This window comes from Pocillopora verrucosa, chromosome 14, assembly GCF_036669915.1.
Source record: "Pocillopora verrucosa isolate sample1 chromosome 14, ASM3666991v2, whole genome shotgun sequence".
NCBI lineage: Eukaryota > Metazoa > Cnidaria > Anthozoa > Scleractinia > Pocilloporidae > Pocillopora > Pocillopora verrucosa.
In genome coordinates, this window is record NC_089325.1 from 19224796 (window position 1) to 19245402 (window position 20607).

Consider the following 20607-nt stretch of genomic DNA (forward strand, 5'->3'; position numbering starts at 1 on the left):
TTGCTGAATAGCACTAAAGAATCATAACCATATGTTGAGAGTCTAGATACATAATGACATTTTTGCGAGGGTAATTTGTTATTATCAACTGAGTTGATAGGGTAAATTGGCCACTGTAACAGGTTTCAAAGCTGACCTTTTAGAGCATTAACCCTTTGTCAGAGTGAATGATGAAGGGCTAACACTCAAAATGTCTGATTTGAAACTCTTTCCAATACCCACTTTATGTTATCAACTCAGTTAATAATACAAAATTACCCTGTTATACTCTCCCACTGAAGCAGCACCACTGACAGTTTCTTTAGAAACTTACCCCTTTTATATATTTTTATGAACTGTGTTTGTAACTCGTACCTCAAGTATAAGGTTTTCTGTCTTCAGTACATGGAGATCATCTTTAAAACGCTTAAAAAACAGATCTGGAATCATTGTTAAACTTGTGTGGTTTGAGCGCAAAGGTATACCAGCGTCCATTAAAAACTGAACCTGCACTTTTGACACATTTCCACCAAAATTTGGTACTTTTGGACTTTGACAAGTGATAAGTGTGCTTCTTATTGATTCACAATCCTATAAATAATGAAATTTAGCACATAAGAGATTTTATTAAGATTTCCTCAAATGTCCTGCTTGAACACTGATGTTTCTTACTTTAAGGAGAAATGGGCCAACCAACAGTGATTGGTGGAACAAGTTGAAGTCAAGATAACAATCTATGCAGGTCAGCCTCCTTAAAAACACATTGACATGTACTAATGCCTTGAAATTCCACATTAAGTCTAGCTGTAAAAAAGTTGAAAAAGGTGTGCCTAAACCCTATCTTTGTGGGTCTGAGTTAAGTATAAAATAATACATTTGTATGAGACACCAACTGAAAATCAAGTTTAGGAGCTTTTACCTGAATCAATTTAGTAGTTCCATTGGGTGAAAAATATGTGAGATACATTCTTGGTTTCTGAATGGTGTCCAAATAGGTGCCAGTGATACGTAACATCAGACCTCCACTATAAGTAGAAAAGATTTGGAATTCAGCACTTCTTGAAAGAGATGCTTGAATTGCATGCTTTGGGTTTGGTCTTGAAGATCAAAGAAAAAGGAGAAGACATGGCCCAACAATGCATGATACTGTGGCCAACATATGAAGTAAATTTTACCACAGAAATGATGTAAGTATGAACTGAGTATACTCAAAAGTGGTTTTATTCAAAAAGTAAGTAATAGGTGATCTTTCTCTGCCACATGAAAACTTACCCAAAAAAAACTTCATCTGGCTCAATAGATGTAACTGTAGGATCAGGAGTAAATACAAATATTCCCCTTGGACTGGTTGGAGTAAAACCATCAAATGACACTGTGACACCTGTACTTGCATTTACTGCACTTCTTTTTCTTCGACTAAATGTACTGCTAACTGTACATGATACGCTGTCATTGGTCACCCTATTGACATGGACCATTTCAGTCAAAGTTAATTTAATTAAAACTTTTTTTAATACACTATCATAAAATTATGTCTCTGTTTACAACTACTTTGGTAAAATTGTAAGTTTTTCCATTTTATAAGGCACACACTTATGCTTAAAATTAAATCTTAATTTATTAGGTATTCAAATTAATGACTTTAAACCCCAAAGTCACACACAGTAAGGTTGGGAGGCCTATACTTTAAATATCTAAAAATAAACTATTCAATTCTGTGCAAACAAAAAACTTGAAAAACTGAACAATTGTTCTTACAATGTTCCTAAAAGTGAATGGAAGAAACTTACTTATCTCTGTCAACAACACACTTTCGGCCAGCAACTGTAGCTGTAATGTGTCTGCCAGTATTCATTTTCAGACCAGTGATTTTTACAGTCGTGCCTCCAGATCTGGGACCCTTCTTGGGATTAAAATCCATTGGCTCTGGGATCTACAGGTGAATGGAAACATTTCTTATACATGAAAAAGCAATTAAGAATAGCCCATACATGTAAAGCAGTACAAAAGTAAGAACATGCAACTAAGCATGTATGTAAAAACATGCAACTAAACATAAACATCTATATTGACAAAATCGGACACTTATTTCAGGGATTTCAAGTCACCAATGCCAGCTCTTAACCCAGCTACACATTTTTCATAGGTTTCTACAATAAGTAGAGATAACTTGTCGACAAGGCAAGATTGTGTGCACTTAAAAATTTTGATACTTTGAAAATTGAAAGCAGTACATTGACTGTGTTCCATTTTGTTGAAAAGCAGGCAGGAAGTGGCTAGAGCACAAAAGAAAAACCAGTATTTTCTTCCAACATACCTGATAGGAAAAAAGCTGATTTGATTCTCCTTTGATTTTACTGACTGTCACAGAAACTGCACCACTCAAAGGTCCAATACTATTTGAAGTGTTACAGAAAATACTGCAAAAAGAAAATAAGCATAAAGCATTCAAGCAAAGTCAACATTATTTCTTTTAATCAAAACAAATATTGAATAATGCCAGGTGTTATGAGGCATGTTGAGTGTCCAAAAGACTACAAGGCACATGATAGTTTCAGAAACAAGATTTGTTTAGTTTGAATAGACATTTCAGTTATTTACCTTTTGGAGGGTTGATATTTAGTTTCATCAGGATAACATTTAATGTCTGCCACCTGAACAAAGTCTTTTATGTCATTAAACGTTTTTCCCAGGTCAGATCCATGAATTTCAATCTCTGTTCCCCCAGTCACTGGACCAGTTAATGGCCATACCTAAAAACATGTTACAAAAAGTACAGCAGAACCCATTACAGCATTTCTCTATGAAATCAAAGAAAAGGTCCCCATGAAATGGTGATAAGAAAGAAAAACAAAATATGACAGAAAGATTTTGCTTCTGCTCATAATAATTGTTTTTTACCCAATTACATTGCTTCCTACTAAACAAAGAAACCCAAAAAAATATTCTACACGACATTTATGGAATTCAACAAAAGATACAAGATAAAAGAAAAATCACATTGATTCAGATGGTAGAAGTTAAGATAAAATTAAATTAAATGTTATACCTTGGATATTTTGGGTCTTGTAAGGCACAGTGATGTAGGTGGAATCCATGCTCCTGTATCTCCACAAGCTTTTTGTACAACACACTTTGGGACACCAAAGTTGCACCACCCACATTGAAAATTTTTATCATTTTCCACGTGACAGCTGCTACAGTCTTTTATGGATACCCAACACTTGTACAGATACACTAAATAGAAAATATAGATATACTTTATAATTATGTTCAGCAATTGATCTAACTGTCAAAATCTTTTAAGTGCTTAACATAATTTGCACCAAAGGTAAACAAAACTTTGAAGTTGCATATTTAGTAGAGAGAATTAGAAGCGGTACATGCAAGTTCTTTGCTGAATACAAATCAATTAAAACAAGAACACTTTTTGAGGTGGTCCCCATCTACACTTTTTTCGGTATTGATCAGTCCTGGGCTTAAATTCTCTCCTTTTAGCACACACTTGGTTTCCATCTTGTTTGCATTTAATGATGCATTTATTTCATAAAAAAGCAAATTAAGTAAGTCAAAGGATTATCTTACAAATGAACAACTTTTTAAACTTTTACTCAGCTTCAAGAAACAGGTTTCACAATACACACTTTTAAATTGGTTTCAAGAATTTAAACAAGTAAACAAACAAATAACTTTCAGCTTTCTTAGTTCAATTGAAGTGTTTATCCAAATTTACAGTTTGCTTTGAGAAACCTATCACATATAGCTCCCAAAGACAAAATTCAAAAGCTATCCTAATTTCAAACATTACACATTGATTATTGTAAGAATGGTTAGAGCATGGTGTGATACAGAATCAAAAGCAGCCAATGTACAGAAATAGTAGAATAGCAACCTTTCACCAAAATACATGAGAGAACAATTATCATGGTTCTCCATCACTTCCCCTTTATGAATTTGAAGTACTGTAGATAACTTTAAAAGTTAAGATGGTATTGCATTTTGCAAAATTAGCAGATGAACGTAACAAAGACTGTAAGTTTTGAAAACTTGAAAGTGAAGTACTTCCCACATTTTAAGTAACTTGAAATTTAATGGTAATTATTTTTAACTATTATATTGCAAGTACCATGTGCTGTACATGAATGTCATTTCAAATAATAACCCGGATCAATTAATACAATTATTCTTTTAAATGAACATTTAATTGTTTGTCTCACAGAGTATGAGTCAGGCTAATCAATCATGTACTAATTGCAACTTTTCAACTGCTACGCTGCTAGTCCTCATCACACAACAAGGAAAAAAAATTGCTTATTTGTAGCACCTTGGTTGTCATTGGTGGGTTTTTTGTGCACTGTCATTTGTGCATTTTGATCCTCATTCCTATTCTAAGTATTACATGTTATTCCCTCAAAAGTCTGCTCTGCTACTGATTGCCTGTTATGGTTTCTGATCATGGACATCCACACTTCAGGAATTTCAATTCCATTATCTTTATTGAAATTATTAGGATGAAGTTCAGAGAACAATATCTAATACTCAGAAAAACACAGTCACTCAATAAATTATTCCTGACATGCATTCCACACCAAATTAAAAAAATGCAGCTTTACAAGCAGTACCTTTGAAAGTATTTGGTGTGTGCAGGACATCTGAATTCCTGAAGATCACTTCCAATTTCACCTCCTGTTTCTTGTTGGATGCACTGTACTTATACTTAAAAATAAAAAATAGGTTTAACTGGGTGTCTTTTTATTTCTTCTGCTGATTCTTTAAAAAAAATGCTTGAAAGACTAAAAGAAATCAGAGTGGCTGCCAGCCTCAGAACTTGGAAAATGAATTATGCTGGGCTCAGATGTCAAGGCCACTGAACTGACTTGAGTTGGTATTTTCAAACTTTTGGATAAAGAAATTCATGTTTTATCCATAAGGTCCACTTGCCAAAGCACATTCTCAACAGTAACATGCTCTGCAAACTTTCAAAATGAAAAGCACTCCTCCTCTTGACTGAGGATTGATCCCTAATGGTAGCAAGTCTTTAATTTCCTTTCTTTCTCTTTTTTTATAACCTTCTTCTTCAAAGAAATGTTTTTTCTACCACTTCACCCAGAATTTACATGTACCAGTAATCATTTAAAAATTTATTGCATGGCAATCGGCACTCAAGTAATTTAGGGTAAGAAACCAGTTATTGAAGTGCAATGAAGTAAAGGTTTTTTTAATTCCAAAATACAGTTCATAGATTTTGACTTTTAAGCAATTTGAATTTACTATTAGATACAATTTAACAACTTTAATAGCTATACATACTTCCATAGGAGAGCACACCAACTCTGTATCACTAATTCGTTTGGCATCTGATGTCTTCCTTGATCCATCAACTGTTACAACACATTTGTAAGAGGCACCATCCTATCCACAGAAATCAAAAAGAAAATTATCAGGCAAAGAGTGATATGGTCAGTCATTCCACAAACATCAGTTTTATAGTCGCACTCAACCCACAGATGTTTAACACACCAGTATTTACAAACTTACATTCTGCAAACAATGGTTTATAATTCAGTCACAGTCAACCCACAAACATTTATGAGTAAAGCCACAGTCAACCCACACAAAGCAATTTTATAGTCAAATTCAACCTGCAAATAGTAATTGAGTCAACATGTCACCAGCCTACCCACAAACACCCCTAGATATATTGAAGTTAAAGTCAACCCACCAGCTAAAATATTTAACTATAACCACAATAAACCAACAAGTAGTTACAAAGTCACCATGAAAACAAACAGTTTATAAAAGATCACCAAAAGTCAAGTTTAAACGCACACTTTTTTGGTGTTAACCTAATCTTGCATACTGTAAAATTATTCTTAGCATTGGTAACAGTACTGAATGGAGTCCAATTTGGCCTGATTATACAAATAATTGACAAAATGAGATGACCTTGAAGTGGGAGTTCAATTTGTTAATCTCAAGTGTGATTGAAGACAGAATTGGATGACAAGAAATCCTGTTACCAAGAAAATGGCAAAATAAAAGACAAACTAGCCTTCAGTTAAACATTTTCATACAAAAAAAAAAAAACAACAGATAACTCACTGAAATGTGTGAAAACAGCATGCACATATGACACACACTGTCTAATTAAATAATTACCATCCAAGTGCAAGCATGACGCCTGCACTGTCCTATTCTGCTAAAATCAGGCTGGTTATAACCAATAAAGTTTGATTATTTTGCTATAGTTTTGATTAAGCCACAAATAAGAGCTTTTAAGAACCACTCATAATTGAGCATTTGGCATAATTAACTATTTACAATTTATAGTGTCAAGTGTCATGCATACTACAACACCACCTTTTCCAGAGGAAGATTTTTAGCAGGCACAGTAAAGTTGGTATTGACTTGTGCAGGAACAAGAACTGGCTTGTCAGCTATTATTTGGGGGCAACCATTTGAATCAGCAACACGATCCTATAGACAGCACAACATGTTTGTAAATTGACAACCACAATTTACATGTAATTACAGCAAGCAGGTACAACCATTACACTATGTTGTTTGGTAATTCAATTGCACAATTCTCAATTTAAAGACTTTTTGTCAAAACATAACTGTAAGAGAACATTGATAGATGATGGAAGCCAACTAAATTACTGAACAGTTGCCACTACTCTCCCAACCAAGGCTGTCTCTTTCCTCTTTCCTCCATATCCCCTATTTTTGTCGAAGAGGAATGGGTAACTACAAAGAAAAGTATAATTGTCGCACCAATACTACAAATTTTCCCAAAAATTTATTTGAGGAACAGTACCGAGACCATGTAAGACATGTTTCTTGCTCTGGTCAGGTTAATACACTGTGAAGTATTGACAGATACCTGTAGAGGCATTATAAATTCCCCAGGACAGTCCACATTCCCATTGCTGGTGCATATCCCACGATATGTGCACCATTTGCATGTGTAATTTCCTTCTGCACAATTTATGCACCTAAATCAGATGAAATTGTAGTTCAATAACAACACTTTCATGTGCATAATGTACACAAGAGAAGCCAAAATTTTATTCGGTGTATGGAATGCACAAGCAAATAAGGTAAAAAATTGTTGAGATAATAACCCCAGCATTCAGGCATCAGGAAAATTTGAACAACACAATCTGTCAATATTATTATAATATTGCCCATTATAAATGCATTTGGCACTGACTCCTCCAGATGGATGTGAAATTTATTACTTCTAGGATTAAATATATTTTATGAACATGTACCAACTGAAAGACTACTAGTCTAACTAATAACATAAGGACACTCAGTAGCTTACTTAATTGCTTGAATGAAGCCAAAGAAAAAATTCATGTAGTGGCAATCATGCTGGCACATACAATTTTATAAAGATTTATTCATAAGATGGAAGTTAGCACACAGGGAGATCATGCGTGTCAAAGGCAAAACAGAGCACTCACCAGCAGTTGTACAAACCAGTTAAAATATGCATAACACTTGAAGAGGAGAAAACTTAAAAATGAACTCACTAAATAATTCTTAAATCCTTAGATAGACCCAACCCGCAAATGTTCAGAAACTCCTTGTACAAAATTCCTGCAGCTACTACAGTATATATTTTCATTTCAGAGTACAAACAACTAAAAGCACCAACAGTTCAATTTCTTGCTGTAAAGTTCTTGGCCAAAGAAGTGAAATCAACCTCTGTAGATGCATGTAAGGCTGTGAGTCTAGTGTCAATACTGAGTAGCGCTTTGAAAAATACACCGTGTATTACTACCACTTCCATTTTTTTCCTTATTACCTTATTACACAACATAAATGCTGGCATGTGCATTTTTCATTGTTTTATGTCTCATATTGTTGATGAAATCAATATGGAAAAACATATTACCTTGTTATGCATAATAAGCTAGAACATGAAAAAGAATGATCCTGAAATAGGCAGTATATGTTGGAAAACATACTCACCCCTTAATTGCAGGACAGCTGTAAAACGCTAGCTTTTCAACAAGGAATTCCAGCTGGGACTCAGTGGAGAAGAGGGCAAGATCTACGAATACATCACCTTGTGGTAAAGAACAATATGTTGTTTACTGCCAAATCTACACAGAATTGCGTAGGAATAGATTAAACAATTAGCTTACACAAATCTTCCTCAGTCGAGAGTACTAAGAGTAAAGGGAATATTTACTAAGAGTAAAGGGAATATTTGTTTCCACCAAGCAAACAAGTCAATTATTTTTAAAAATATTATTTTCATAATTACTAACTCTGTCACTAAATGTTTTTCCCTTGATTTGGCTGTAATTAGCAAGAGGAAAATACTGTTAAGCAAGCAGGATATACTTTTCCTTGGCTTGCTTTGAGCAGTTTAAAATTTACACTTATTATCTCCTTTCTCCTATGAGTGAAGACAGAAAAGTTAAAACAACAGACTTAAAAATGTATGTCATTGACATGTTTGAGCAATAATATAGATTAAAATTGGAGGAACTCTGACCAATTGTTTGGTTTAAAAATGGGATTCTCTTAAGAATTGGTTGGCTCAGGTTGGGAGTAGTGAGTTGTTTTGCCATGAATCAATTATTTTAAAGCATATAATAAATATATACCGTTATCACTTGTAATGCTTGGCAAATCTTTCTCAGGTGGTGTTCGACATTTCAGTTCATTTCCTGGGCCCACAGTTGTTGTGCTATGTTCTTTACCATGTACAAAACACTTCAATCCTGCTAATGATGGTACATTGGATACCCTTATGGTCAGCTGATTAAGCAAATAACAAGACATTTCAATTTTATTCACATTTATCATTGGATGAATGATGGTTTGCAGAAATTATGGCAAGTAAGCACAATTGATAATTTTGAGAAGTTTTGAAGTTGATTATATGTCTAAATCACTGTTCAATGCGAAGCATGTGACCAGGCATCCCAGACAATGATGATTGTAAGTGTGGATTATATAAAAATGTGGTTATTTTCTTTCCTCTTCCTGAGAAACTCAATAAAAGTGCTATTCAGAAGTCCAGGGAATATGGGATGGCTCTTCAGCCAAGAATACAGGCAAGACCTTTCATTTCATCATTAGGTCATAAAATAAGATTGAAGGCTTGAATAAGTGCCTAGTGAAAAGCTCTATGAAGAAAGTGTCATGAGTTGAGTTGTGCTATTCTTGTCCATGTTAACTGAGTTATATGCATATACATTTACAGCAGCCAAACAAATGTCTGTCTTAGTTTTAAATGTTGAACTACATTGTACACATATGAGACAAAGACACTTTACAAATGTTCTCATTCATGAATGAAAATTAATCCAATACTACATGTTTTAAAAAGTAATCTTTGTCTGAATCATAACTTGAAAAAACACATTGTGAATTAAAAATCACCAAACATTGATACAGCACCCTCTTATAATAATTATAAAAGAACTGTGAAAGTTGTTTCACACACTTCAATACTTGGACCATAGGGAACTTGTTTAGGGCTGATAGAAGCAAATGCTGGACAGTTAGATGAGTTCGTCACATATCGCAATGGATGTGCATCAGAGCTAGGGCAGCTAGTCTTCTGAGAACATCTTCAAAAGAACAACAGATGACAAGTTTTTGTGAAAACAGGGAACTCATCAAATTTTCCAATTTTCAAATTCATATTTTCATTGCAATATCCTATACAAGGATAAGTGTACCATCCATCCCCAATATAGATTCTTATCAGTTTCCTATTTACAACACAGGCAGCACATCTGTAACCCCTATGCCCTTCCAAACTTGCAGTGCAACTAATTAATGCAAGTTTATGAACTGCAGGTCAAAAAGTATGTCTATTTAAGAGAGAAACCAAAAAGAAACATTGAAAATTGCAGTAATAACACAAGTTTTCAACCTCATTCTAGATACATGCAAACAATACAAGTTTTCAACCTCCCTCAAGATACATGCAAATTACCTCTTATAAAATGTACACCAACCACAGAATGGGTTATTTGGTTTTGTGCACTTATCACAAGATTTTGAAGCATCGCAGTCTTCAACAGGTAATTGTGTCACCTTCAGTAAAATAAAATTTAATTCACAGAATCAATATCATTACCGGCCTTGTAAGAGGTACTTCAAGTACTTGATCAATTATGTGCTGCATCATTTTGAACAAGAAAAGTAAGGATGTTTTTGGAAAAATTTTACCAATTACATATGAAGCAAAGTCAGACATGTGGATCAGGCTTATTGGATGGCTACAAATTAAATATGAAGCAGAAAACAGTGTTCACCATTTCTAAACACCCACTCTAATTCTTTAAAAATATGTACATAAAAGTTTCACAAGATTTCTGAAAATAATATTTGACATCTTTCATATTACACATTGATTTCTATAAGGGACATTTGCATCCATGGTTACAAAATGCAGACAAACACATAGTATTTAGCAACACTGTACCTTGTGTTTACTAAGGATGTACAAGTGTTGCTGGTCACTGGTTACTATGATCTGACGCACTTCATCAGAGCTGATTTTCAACTCACTGTAAGGTTCCACTTCCTGTTGTCCATCTTCCACAGACAACTTTTGAGTAAATGTAACAAAGCAATATCAAATTTTTCATTCTTAAGCTCAGCAGTGTCTTCTAAATTCCATAACAACAATTATATCTATAACAGTTACTGTTTGTAAAGGAAGCCTTCACTTGTGGAACAAGTTTCCATTCAATTGATGAAAATTTGTCAAATTGACTGATCAGAAAATTAAGAAATAGAACCACAAAGTATAAAAAATGGAAAAAAACACAAGAAATACTGGGCATATCACTGTAAGGTGCAATAGGGTTGTGATAGTGTAGTCTGGTTGTCTAGGTGAGTGTATTCCTAAAATGGACTGTTGTGGATAGTGGTGACTGATGACAGAATAGTTGTTGTCTGTCAAATGTTCAAAGTCTGGTTTGTATAAAATGACTTGCCATTTTTACCATGAGGCTTTTGGTTGTAAGACTCAAGCAGAGTGACCATTGTGATTGATCATTTTTGATCAGTCGTTAATGTCACTGTCATGAACAAGTCCTTTGTATTATGCCAGCACAATTTGACTATTTTAGTCAGTAGTAGCAATGAGTGTCAATAGCCTCATCTTCTTGAGTGTCAGTAGGTTACTGTTGAGTTTGGGTTGAAGTGCAGGAGTCAGGTCACCCTTAAATTCTGCATAGGTTTGTTTGTTGTTGACTAGTGCATTCATTTTGTTGTGATAGTCAGTTCTGTCCATGCCAACAGTAACTAATCCTTTGTTGGCTGGTAGTATAGCCATGTCCTTGTTGTTTTTGGTCATTACAGTGCATTTTGTTTGTCTATAAGCAAGTTGCTGCCATGCAGTGAACATGATTGAATAGTGGAAGCAATTCTTCTTCTGATGATGAATAAGTGGCTCTCTTTGAATAAGTCCTCATGATAAACTGCCCCTCCCCCTCCACCTTAACATGGCAATTATTGTAAAATCCTTGAAGAATTTCTCTATCAAATGCAGAGACAGCTTTGCTGTTGCTTTTTAAATCCACCTTATAAAGAAGCTTGTTTTCTACAGTGTAATTTATTATTGACAATAAACTTCATTACCTTAAGAAGCTGACCATCATGGGTTCCCACAAAAATAACTGTATGATTGTAATATGGCATTGCAGCAACAGCAGTTAGCATTCCTTTCTCATATTGCATCACAGGTCTTTTAGTCAAAGGAGTTTTTCCACGAAATGGATGATAGCCAAATAAAATGCTAGTTGGACAGAAATTCTCGCTTATTCTTGGATTTGATTTCTATCAAAAATTAGAATAAAAACAATTTCAAACAGAGGCTCATACTGGTCTCTTGATCTTGAATTTTTGTGAATGCAGTTAAATCTAGTGTTATTGATTCACTTAACATGTGTTCAGGACAAATGAAAAAACAAAATGAGTAAGACTTGGTTCACCTCTAGAGCAAGAAAGTTTTACAATTGAGCAAAAAGCACGACAGGGCTTTGAAGCATTACAATAACTGTTACTCACCTTATGTATTATGTAATATGAAATTAGAATACCCATTTACCTTATCTACAATAAAGATTTATAACCCATTAAGGAAAAGGACAAATTCATGTGTTCCAGTGTAGGGGGGATCAGTTGATTTCCCCTTCTTAGTCTCTGTCACACACTAAAAAATAACATGACTCATGAAGAATTCCTTCATCTGGAATATGTGTAAATTTCTATAACCTACTTTCTAATTGATAAATTATGGCACCCATTATTTACCTCATCGTCACATTTTCTAACTTTACCACCGGCCCATGGAAGACCAATCTCTTCATCATTAGCATTATTCACACAGTTCTGTAGGTTAGACACCAGAGTTGCCTTGATTTCTTTTACTGAATATGTACAGACTGCAGAGTATTGTGAAGGTCCACTCCAACCTTTGTCAACCTTGAAAAAAGTAACAACTAGCACATCTGTAAATGCATCAACTGCAAGGCCATCACCAGCTTTTGTAAGATAAGCTGACTGTGCTATGTTGAAGGATGTTCCATTTGACCCTTTGCAGTCAAGTGGCAATTCCATGTATGATGAATAGACTTCATCCTCTTGGCAGAGGCGAACTATAAATGTCTTGAATTTTGATTGATTGGTTGAACATCCATCTTTACAGTCCTTTGTAAATGATTCAACAGTCTGCTGCACAGACACAAAGTAATTGAAAATACCTGCTGAAAATGCATAAATAAATTTTGCATGATATACTACATTTTCTCTGTACTGAAGATAGCTATTAGCTGCGATAGCATCCTTAGCAGGATCAAAGAGGCGATTCAAATCATCAATTATACGGGTTGATACAGCTGGGGTAATATACTGCAAATCTGAAGATGTAAAGTATTCCTTGTCCCAAGAAGTTGCAACATAAAGTGCACGTGTTCCTGAACGTTTCCCAGCTGGTGTTATCAATGCTGCTGCTTGTAAGGGTGTTCTAGACACCACATAAACTGTCCCATTTGTTTGTAATTTTAATGAGTCTAAACTTCGTATCTGACAAACTCCATGATTGAAGCTACCACAGACTATTAGATGTCTTTTACTACTGTCTATCAGCAGTAGTTTGTTTATATTTGTTGTAACCTTTCCAGCACAAGTTTGGCCAAAGTCATGATAACAATCTACAAAGTCCAGATTGGGCCCAGTCACTTGTCTTTCGAGTGCTACTAAATTTTCTGATGCTTTCAACAGCACATTATCACCTCCAATGAAGATATTTTTTGTGACATTGTCAAAAGCCATGTTATTAAGCACTTCAGATACTGGTAAATCTTTCCTGTTGAGATTTGCCACTGCATACTTAGTGGCAATAAAAAGGAGAACTGAAATGTGAAAAATCCATATGCTGTATTTTACCATGGCCATTGGAAACAAATGTTTGGGCCAGTATCTAAAAAGAGAGAAGAATGGGATTAACTGTTGACCTGGACATGACCTACATTCTGTAACTTTCCTCAAAAGCAGAAAAATGTTGACCACCTGAACTAGATTCTACAAGGCAAAACAAACATAACCAGACTAACAAAAACTGAGTTAAACACTTCTTTTTACAGGATGTGTGTAACATTTCCCGAGATATAAACCCCATTTTGAATCATTCATATATTAGATACAGTGTGACTCATAATGGAATGTTTCAGTTAACAAAACAGTTGTCCATTTAATGTGGTCACCAGTCTGCATGTACCTTACACAGAGTAAAAAAGAAACAATTTCTACAGCTTCAATAATTCAAATAACTAATTAAAATTTTAATACAAGTAAATCCATCCAGATTATCAATTTCCTCCAGATGCTTTTCTACACTCAGTAAGTGATCTTTTTTTTTTTCTGCTTTGTTTTTCAAAAATTGAATAGTGATGCTTGTAGTTGTAATTCCCAACTTATTGGCTCCCATTTGAATCTCTTGTCGTGTGCATCACAATATTATCATGGAATTGATTGTAAGTAATCTGAACTAATTTCATCATTTATCATGGAACTGTTTAATTTCCATGATCCATTTTTGAATGCTTGATTTTGATATTTAGTAAAAAAATACTGGTGAACATTGGTGAACATCAAACAGAAGCTTAAACATTGGTGAACATCACCAATGACTATAACAGCTTAAGACGCAAACGAGTTATCTTGTTCGCGTCTGAAGCTGTTAGAGTCATTGGTGATGTTTACTTCGCTTTATTCGCCTTGAGATCCTTATAAACTTTGTTGCAAATAAAAAGAATTGCTTTTTACTAAAGATCTTGTCTAGAAAGCTAAGTTTTCTTTAAAAAATTTGAGCAATTGACATGATGAGTCTTTACGGTATTGTTGTTGCACAATCACTTGTTCGCGTCTGAAGCACATATAGTCATTGCCGATGCTTACTTTGCTTTATTTGCCTTGAGATCCTTATAAACTTTGTTGCAAATAAATAGAATTCCTTTTTATTAAAGATCATGTCTAGAAAGCCAAGTTTTCTTTAAAAAATCTGAGTGATTGACATAATGAGTCTTTACAGTGTTGTTGTCACACAATAACTCGTTTGTGTCTTAAGCTGTTATAGTCATTGGTGATGTTCACCAATGTTCACCAATGTTTAAGCTTCTGTTTGATGTTTACCAATGTTCACCATTGTTTTTTTTACTAAATATCGTTTACTTTTCTGTATGTTTAACTTCTAATAAGTTGTACTGGACTGAGGACCAACTTGGCGACGTCTCTACTTGATTTTATATGTTGGCGAGTTGGTGTCGGCGAGTTGACCATAATTCGATTTTAATTGCCTTATTCTTTAACAACTGCACTCATTACAAATTGTAAAAGTGGCTTTTCTACTAGGAAAAATCCAGTCTTGATGTAAGTCTCAGAGTTCTGGATTCATATGCATAGAATTTTTTTTGGCTTTCTGTTTCTCATAAAGTTCATTAGATCCCATTCACTTATTAGCAACTTGATTTGCTTGCAATACTTTGGCAACCTCCATTGAATGCTACCTTTCTCATGTCTTGATTCAAGACCTACAATCAATTCCCCACCCACAACAAAGTTGCTACCACTCACTTTTGAAAGTCAAGGTGGTACTTAAATTTTGTATACATCATTGTTGAAATTGTTGAGGTTGGAGAATGTATAGAGGATATTGAGAGGCTGCTTAAGATGATTCCTTAGTTTAGCACCATGCATTCTGTATTGCACCTGAAAATCACATAATCTGGGGAATGAGTGTTCACAAATTCTGAGAACATGGTATTGTTTTCCAATCCATGGACCAAGTAAAGAGCTACAATGGTCTACAGCTGTTGAACAAGCACGATGACCTATAGTTTTCATTGTAACATTTTGGTATACAATTTATCCCCTTTAAATTGAGGAGATAAACTAAAAAATTCTTTAAATGAAAAAAATAATACAGCAAGAAGTGTTCAAGAAGCCCTTTACTCAAGGATGCAAATTATGACATGGAAAGAGACAACTTGAGGAAGGTTTTGAGACAATGTTGTTTGAATTTGTGTGATTTTCCCACAAATTCTATCAAATTGTTCCATACACAGGAGACTTTCTACCTATCAAGTTTTTTCCAATTGTTACTTTAAAAGCCCTTGCCTGAAATGATGTGCAAGATTAGTGCCAGTAATGGCATAAATGGGGTAAGTTTGGCCCGTTGTATCTCTTGAACAAGCACAGTGACCTATCTCTTTTATTTTAATTTTAGAAACAGACATTGATAAGGAACATTTAAGGAAGGTTTAAAAAAATTGTTTGATAACTTTATATTTCTGAGGAATCACCTGAATGGTCAAGAGTTACAGATAAAGATTTAGATATATGAAAATTCACATATTTGCACTGCGGTGGAAAGATGAAATTAGAAGATCCTCGCAGCTAAGAACACTACTGAAACTAGTAGTTGTAAGTAGGACCTGAAAAAAATTTCAGGCCCGTACGGGATATGAACCCATGACCTCTGCGATACCGGTGCAGCGCTCTACCAATTGAGCTAACAAGCCAACTGGGAGCTGGTCAATGAACGTACGGGCCTGAAATTTTTTTCAGGTCCTACTTACAACTACTAGTTTCAGTAGTGTTCTTAGCTGCGAGGATCTTCTAATTTCATCTTTCCACCGCAGTGCAAATATGTGAATTTTCATATATCTAAATCTTCATTCACTCGGATGTTTATTTGTACCCAATTCATTGACCAGCTCCCAGTTGGCTTGTTAGCTCAATTGGTAGAGCGCTGCACCGGTATCGCAGAGGTCATGGGTTCATATCCCGTACGGGCCTGAAATTTTTTTCAGGTCCTACTTACAACTACTAGTTTCAGTAGTGTTCTTAGCTGCGAGGATCTTCTAATTTCAAGTTACAGATAAGTTCTCCATTGTGTCCTAATATAAGATACTTTCTACCTATCAAGTTCTTTCAATCATTACTTTAGATACCCTTGCTTCCAGCTGCAGCAAAATATATTGTGAACTGTTGAAATGGCGTGAGAGATTGGTGCTATTAAAGGCGTAAATGGGGTAAGTTTGGCCTTTTGTATCCCTTGAACAAGTACAAGCACCTAAGTGACCTATCCTTTTGGATGCAGTTAAATGCAATTTAACAGAGTTAACAACAAAGAGCATCAGTGTTTTCTAGTCAGTGGTTTTCGCACATGCACAGGAATTCTCATGAGCTTTGCGTTGGAGACATTCTTGTGTGTACTTTGAGCATGTTCTTTTAGCATTGCAAGGAGTGGCAGCTCTTTGTCCAGGCAGTTTCTAGTCTTGCTTGTTTGTTTTTTATCTCAAAAGGCTTAAGAGTTATTAAATCAGTTGTTTGTTTTCCGTGGCAGTCAACTACCTTCATTCATATGGATCAGCTTTCAGGGCCTTTTTAACAAATAACAGTGCAGCCGCTGTGCTGGAATCATTAGAACTACTTTCTTCCATCTTGTCCTCTGCTGATTCTCCTCCTTCCTCAACAGAGACCCCCATTGCCTTGGGGTTTCATGTGAGGCAGCTCTTCGTCCAGGCAATTTTTCCCCACCCATTCCCTCCCTCCTTCCACTGTCTACTCAGTGTGACAGGTGCCTGTTCCCCTATCCTGTGTAGGTGCTCATGGCTGGGGCTGGCTGCCACTAGTGAATTCAGAATTCAGACACCCAACCTCCAATTAGCGATGCAGTTGTTAATTGTATTTTTGAAACAGACATTGATTGGGAACATTTAAGGAAGGTTTAAAAAAATTGCTTCATAACTTTATATTTCTGAGGAATCACCTTATTGGTCAAGAGTAATGGTCAGTTAAGTTCTGCTATGTGTGTCCTAATATAAGCTTTATATTGATACATTAATACTTGTGGAGTTTGTAAGAGTAAGGTAAGTGCTATTTGAAAAGTAGATTTTTCCTCTCTATTCACTTTTCAAATAGATTCATCTCTTTGTTACATTTCTTAGAGAAGATAAAATTAGCATTTTTGGTTTTTTGCATACATGAATAAAATAAAATAACTAAAATATGTAAAACACAAACTCCACCAAGGAGTAAAAGGTTGTTTGGATCACATCTGGATGTTACTCAGTGCAAAAAACATTCCAATCCTCTTTAAATGCTTGATGTAGTTTCAGATCATTCTTAGTCTCACAGCAGTAGAGACAAAGTTGATTCAAACTCAACAGTTTGAAAATAACAGAAAAAATATTTGAGCAGATATGATACATAATGCAATACAGGTGCTGCTCACGAGGCTGTCTCTTTAAGTAATCAAATTGTGCGATGCATGTGTTGCTTATCACAAGAGGAGGATCAGATTACAAATACATTGTACACAGACATCTGCGATTGTGTTTGAAGCTCCACCATTAGAACAAAAAAAGAAGTTTCCTGTTTGCCATCAGCACCTCTTGAGGAAAAAATAAGCTCACACGACAAAGCGCTGAGGCTATCGTAGCGATAAGCAGCAGGTGTAGGCAATGATCAATAACCACAACCTTCGCAAAGCGTTTTTCTCGACCTTCACACTTACCACACATTCTACATAATACCAGCGATCGACCTCTTTCGCAAGGAGTTAAGTTTCAATTGTTAATATCATAAAAACTCGATCTGCTTCAAATGACCAAAGAAACCAAGCTTTGACTTTCTTGACCAAGAGTTTTTTCAACAAACAGTTACAAAATGAAACCTTACAATTACAACGACGCTAAGGTATAATATGTACAGGGACCAATCGATACGAATTAAGTTTAGCATGGACCTAACATTCTCTGTAACAGTTCCACTTTCAGGCAAACCCGGAATTGCTGGAATATTCTATGGAAAATCTTAGACGGACATACTTCAAGTAGCAAAAGGTCGGTGTGATTCGTAGGACTTTAAGATTGGTTATTGTGTAGTAAGCTTACCTGAATCACAAATACAGATCGAATCCTTTTCTTGTATACTTCTAAAGCCAAGGACGTGAAAGAGAAAATTTCGTGCTTCCTAGAAAACGGACAACCCGGCAAACACAGATTTTCTGTTTGTGGAATTTTGAAAATATTTGAGAGAAGTGAGACAAGCGAGCCTTGCCCAAATCAATAACGCCCGCGAACATTTGTCTAAAACTGCGCATGTACTTCATGTAAAGCTTATTTTAAGAAGCGTCGGCCTCGTCCCAGTCTCTCCTAGATAATTTACTTTTCGTCAATGCGTCCCACGTTACACATATTGGACAACTGTTGTTTCTCTGATAAAAATTAATATTTTATTGCCAGACTTGCCACTACACTTTCGAAGAGGCCATTCACTTTACGAATCTTCTTCTATACAAGATTTTTACTTATTATTCGCAAATTTACAGGAAGATATTGCGTTCCGTTTGAAAAAGACTTAATGAGGACTCTAAGCATGTCTGATTATCTCCACTCTGCCCCTGATTGTCTCATGATTTGTTGTCTGACCTACGTAAGTCATTTAAAGTTTTTCCCCCGAACTGCCATCCTTATGACCAGCTCCAAGCTTCTGAGCTATCAGGAAAACATGGCGGAATCTTGCATAATGAGTTAAACTAGCACATACGAAGACTCTACTCAAAAAATGGGGTTTCACAGAATTGTGAACCGTGAAATTTTTTTTCAATGAGTCACTCGTGAGTTCTGAGGAGGGTGTGAATATTATCATCTTGAACGATCCTCTTTTGGTCGTTCGCTGAAAGGACAATCTGGTTAAATGTTTGTGTCAACATTTTCAAATACCAACATTGTATCTTCTCGCAAAGAAAAGTCGCGGTGAGCTTTGAATTGTTCTTCAGTCAAAATTGTGTCTTTATAAAAGAGAAGTTATCTCTGCTTTCAAGCTCATTGTTGACGATGTTGAGCTGAGCATCGGAGAGGATGAAGATGTGGTATTTCACATTTCCTGAAACCGCTGCTTTCCTGTTAATTGCGAGCTGCACGCCTTCTTTCGTATCCCCCCTTTTCAATCCACTTCCACGAAGATTATTGTCTCTCGTACTCCTGAGATCGATCGAAAAAGTGTAAAAGCGCGCCCTTCAAATTATTTTTCCTACGTTATCATATACTGAAGCCCTGACAGTATATGATAACCAGAGCCAACCCTAATTTCAAGGTTAACTTCATGAGTTGCCTTTGAAATCAAGGTTGATTTCAGAAAGTGCCAAAAACCCCATTTTATAGCCATTGGCGATAATTTCCGACGTTTCAATTGTCAGTGAAGATCTATATTTCCTATGGTAAAAATCCCCGTTAAATTAATCATTCGCAACAACACTATTATTTGGCCATCTCAGAATAACAATAACAATGGCAATAGCGATAACAGTGACACTTAAAAAGGGGAATGAACAAGACTCTGTTAAGATCTTGAAACAAAGTACCCTGGACAAGAAAATTACGAATTTGGTTACACCCTAATAATTTTTTGTTGACGTTACCGAAACCCATAAGAAAACAGTCAGAAATTCGAACGAAAGTTTTGCACAAGGAGACTGTTTTGGAATAAACTCGCGTTCTCATTAAAATCGTGAAAAAGACAGGAAAGCATACGCAGCAAACTGGTTCTTGCGCTCTGCCTAAGCAATGTTTCTACTCCTGCCTTTTTATGACTGAGTTATTTTAACTTAAAATACATGCATGCATGACCTTGTATTCACTTTACTATCTTGGATAGGAGACAAGAAATTGGATGCACAAATACCAAATCTCGTTGCAGAACTTTAATTCAATACTTTGCTTGTTGCACTTTTTGGACGTTGGATTTTTCCAATCACATGAACCGTGGGATACAAGGGCTCACTCTTTGATAAGAACAGCCAGTCAAACCTACGATTTCAGAGTATCTGCGGGCAACTAAAAAAATAGTTTTCCTTCATGCTAAAGCCAGAAATTTCGCCGAATTTGGATCGAGAAAATGGGTCCATATTAGCAAACGGAGGTGACAGACATACCTTTGAGCCCCGTGAATCTCCCCAATATTTTCCCTCAATATGAAGTGCTCGGCAACTTTTATTGTCCCGGTAGCTTTCGAGATTCAACTCTGTTCCACTCCAGAAGCAGAGGCTCAGTTAAATTATCAGCCAAAATCTATCCC

The 20607-nt window shown here is 35.5% G+C and overlaps 1 protein-coding gene across 1 annotated transcript in view; it reads right to left on the reverse strand.

Annotated features, from left to right (window-relative positions):
• The window catches only part of LOC131793356 (plexin-A4), a 35453-nt gene extending 16843 nt beyond the window's left edge, over window positions 1-18610 (reverse strand). The window contains exons 1-19 of the mRNA XM_059110769.2: window positions 18423-18610; window positions 12277-13444; window positions 11602-11799; window positions 10439-10564; window positions 9947-10047; window positions 9449-9575; window positions 8604-8757; window positions 7960-8056; window positions 6863-6974; window positions 6340-6456; window positions 5290-5391; window positions 4602-4695; window positions 3029-3216; window positions 2581-2732; window positions 2297-2399; window positions 1770-1912; window positions 1252-1440; window positions 899-1004; window positions 355-570 (exon numbers count right to left, since the gene is read on the reverse strand). Coding sequence (XP_058966752.2) covers window positions 355-570; window positions 899-1004; window positions 1252-1440; window positions 1770-1912; window positions 2297-2399; window positions 2581-2732; window positions 3029-3216; window positions 4602-4695; window positions 5290-5391; window positions 6340-6456; window positions 6863-6974; window positions 7960-8056; window positions 8604-8757; window positions 9449-9575; window positions 9947-10047; window positions 10439-10564; window positions 11602-11799; window positions 12277-13419 — 3468 coding nt within the window. The 5' untranslated portion in view covers window positions 13420-13444; window positions 18423-18610. The remainder of the gene's footprint in view (window positions 1-354; window positions 571-898; window positions 1005-1251; window positions 1441-1769; window positions 1913-2296; window positions 2400-2580; window positions 2733-3028; window positions 3217-4601; window positions 4696-5289; window positions 5392-6339; window positions 6457-6862; window positions 6975-7959; window positions 8057-8603; window positions 8758-9448; window positions 9576-9946; window positions 10048-10438; window positions 10565-11601; window positions 11800-12276; window positions 13445-18422) is intronic.
• Window positions 18611-20607: the final 1997 nt, after the last annotated feature.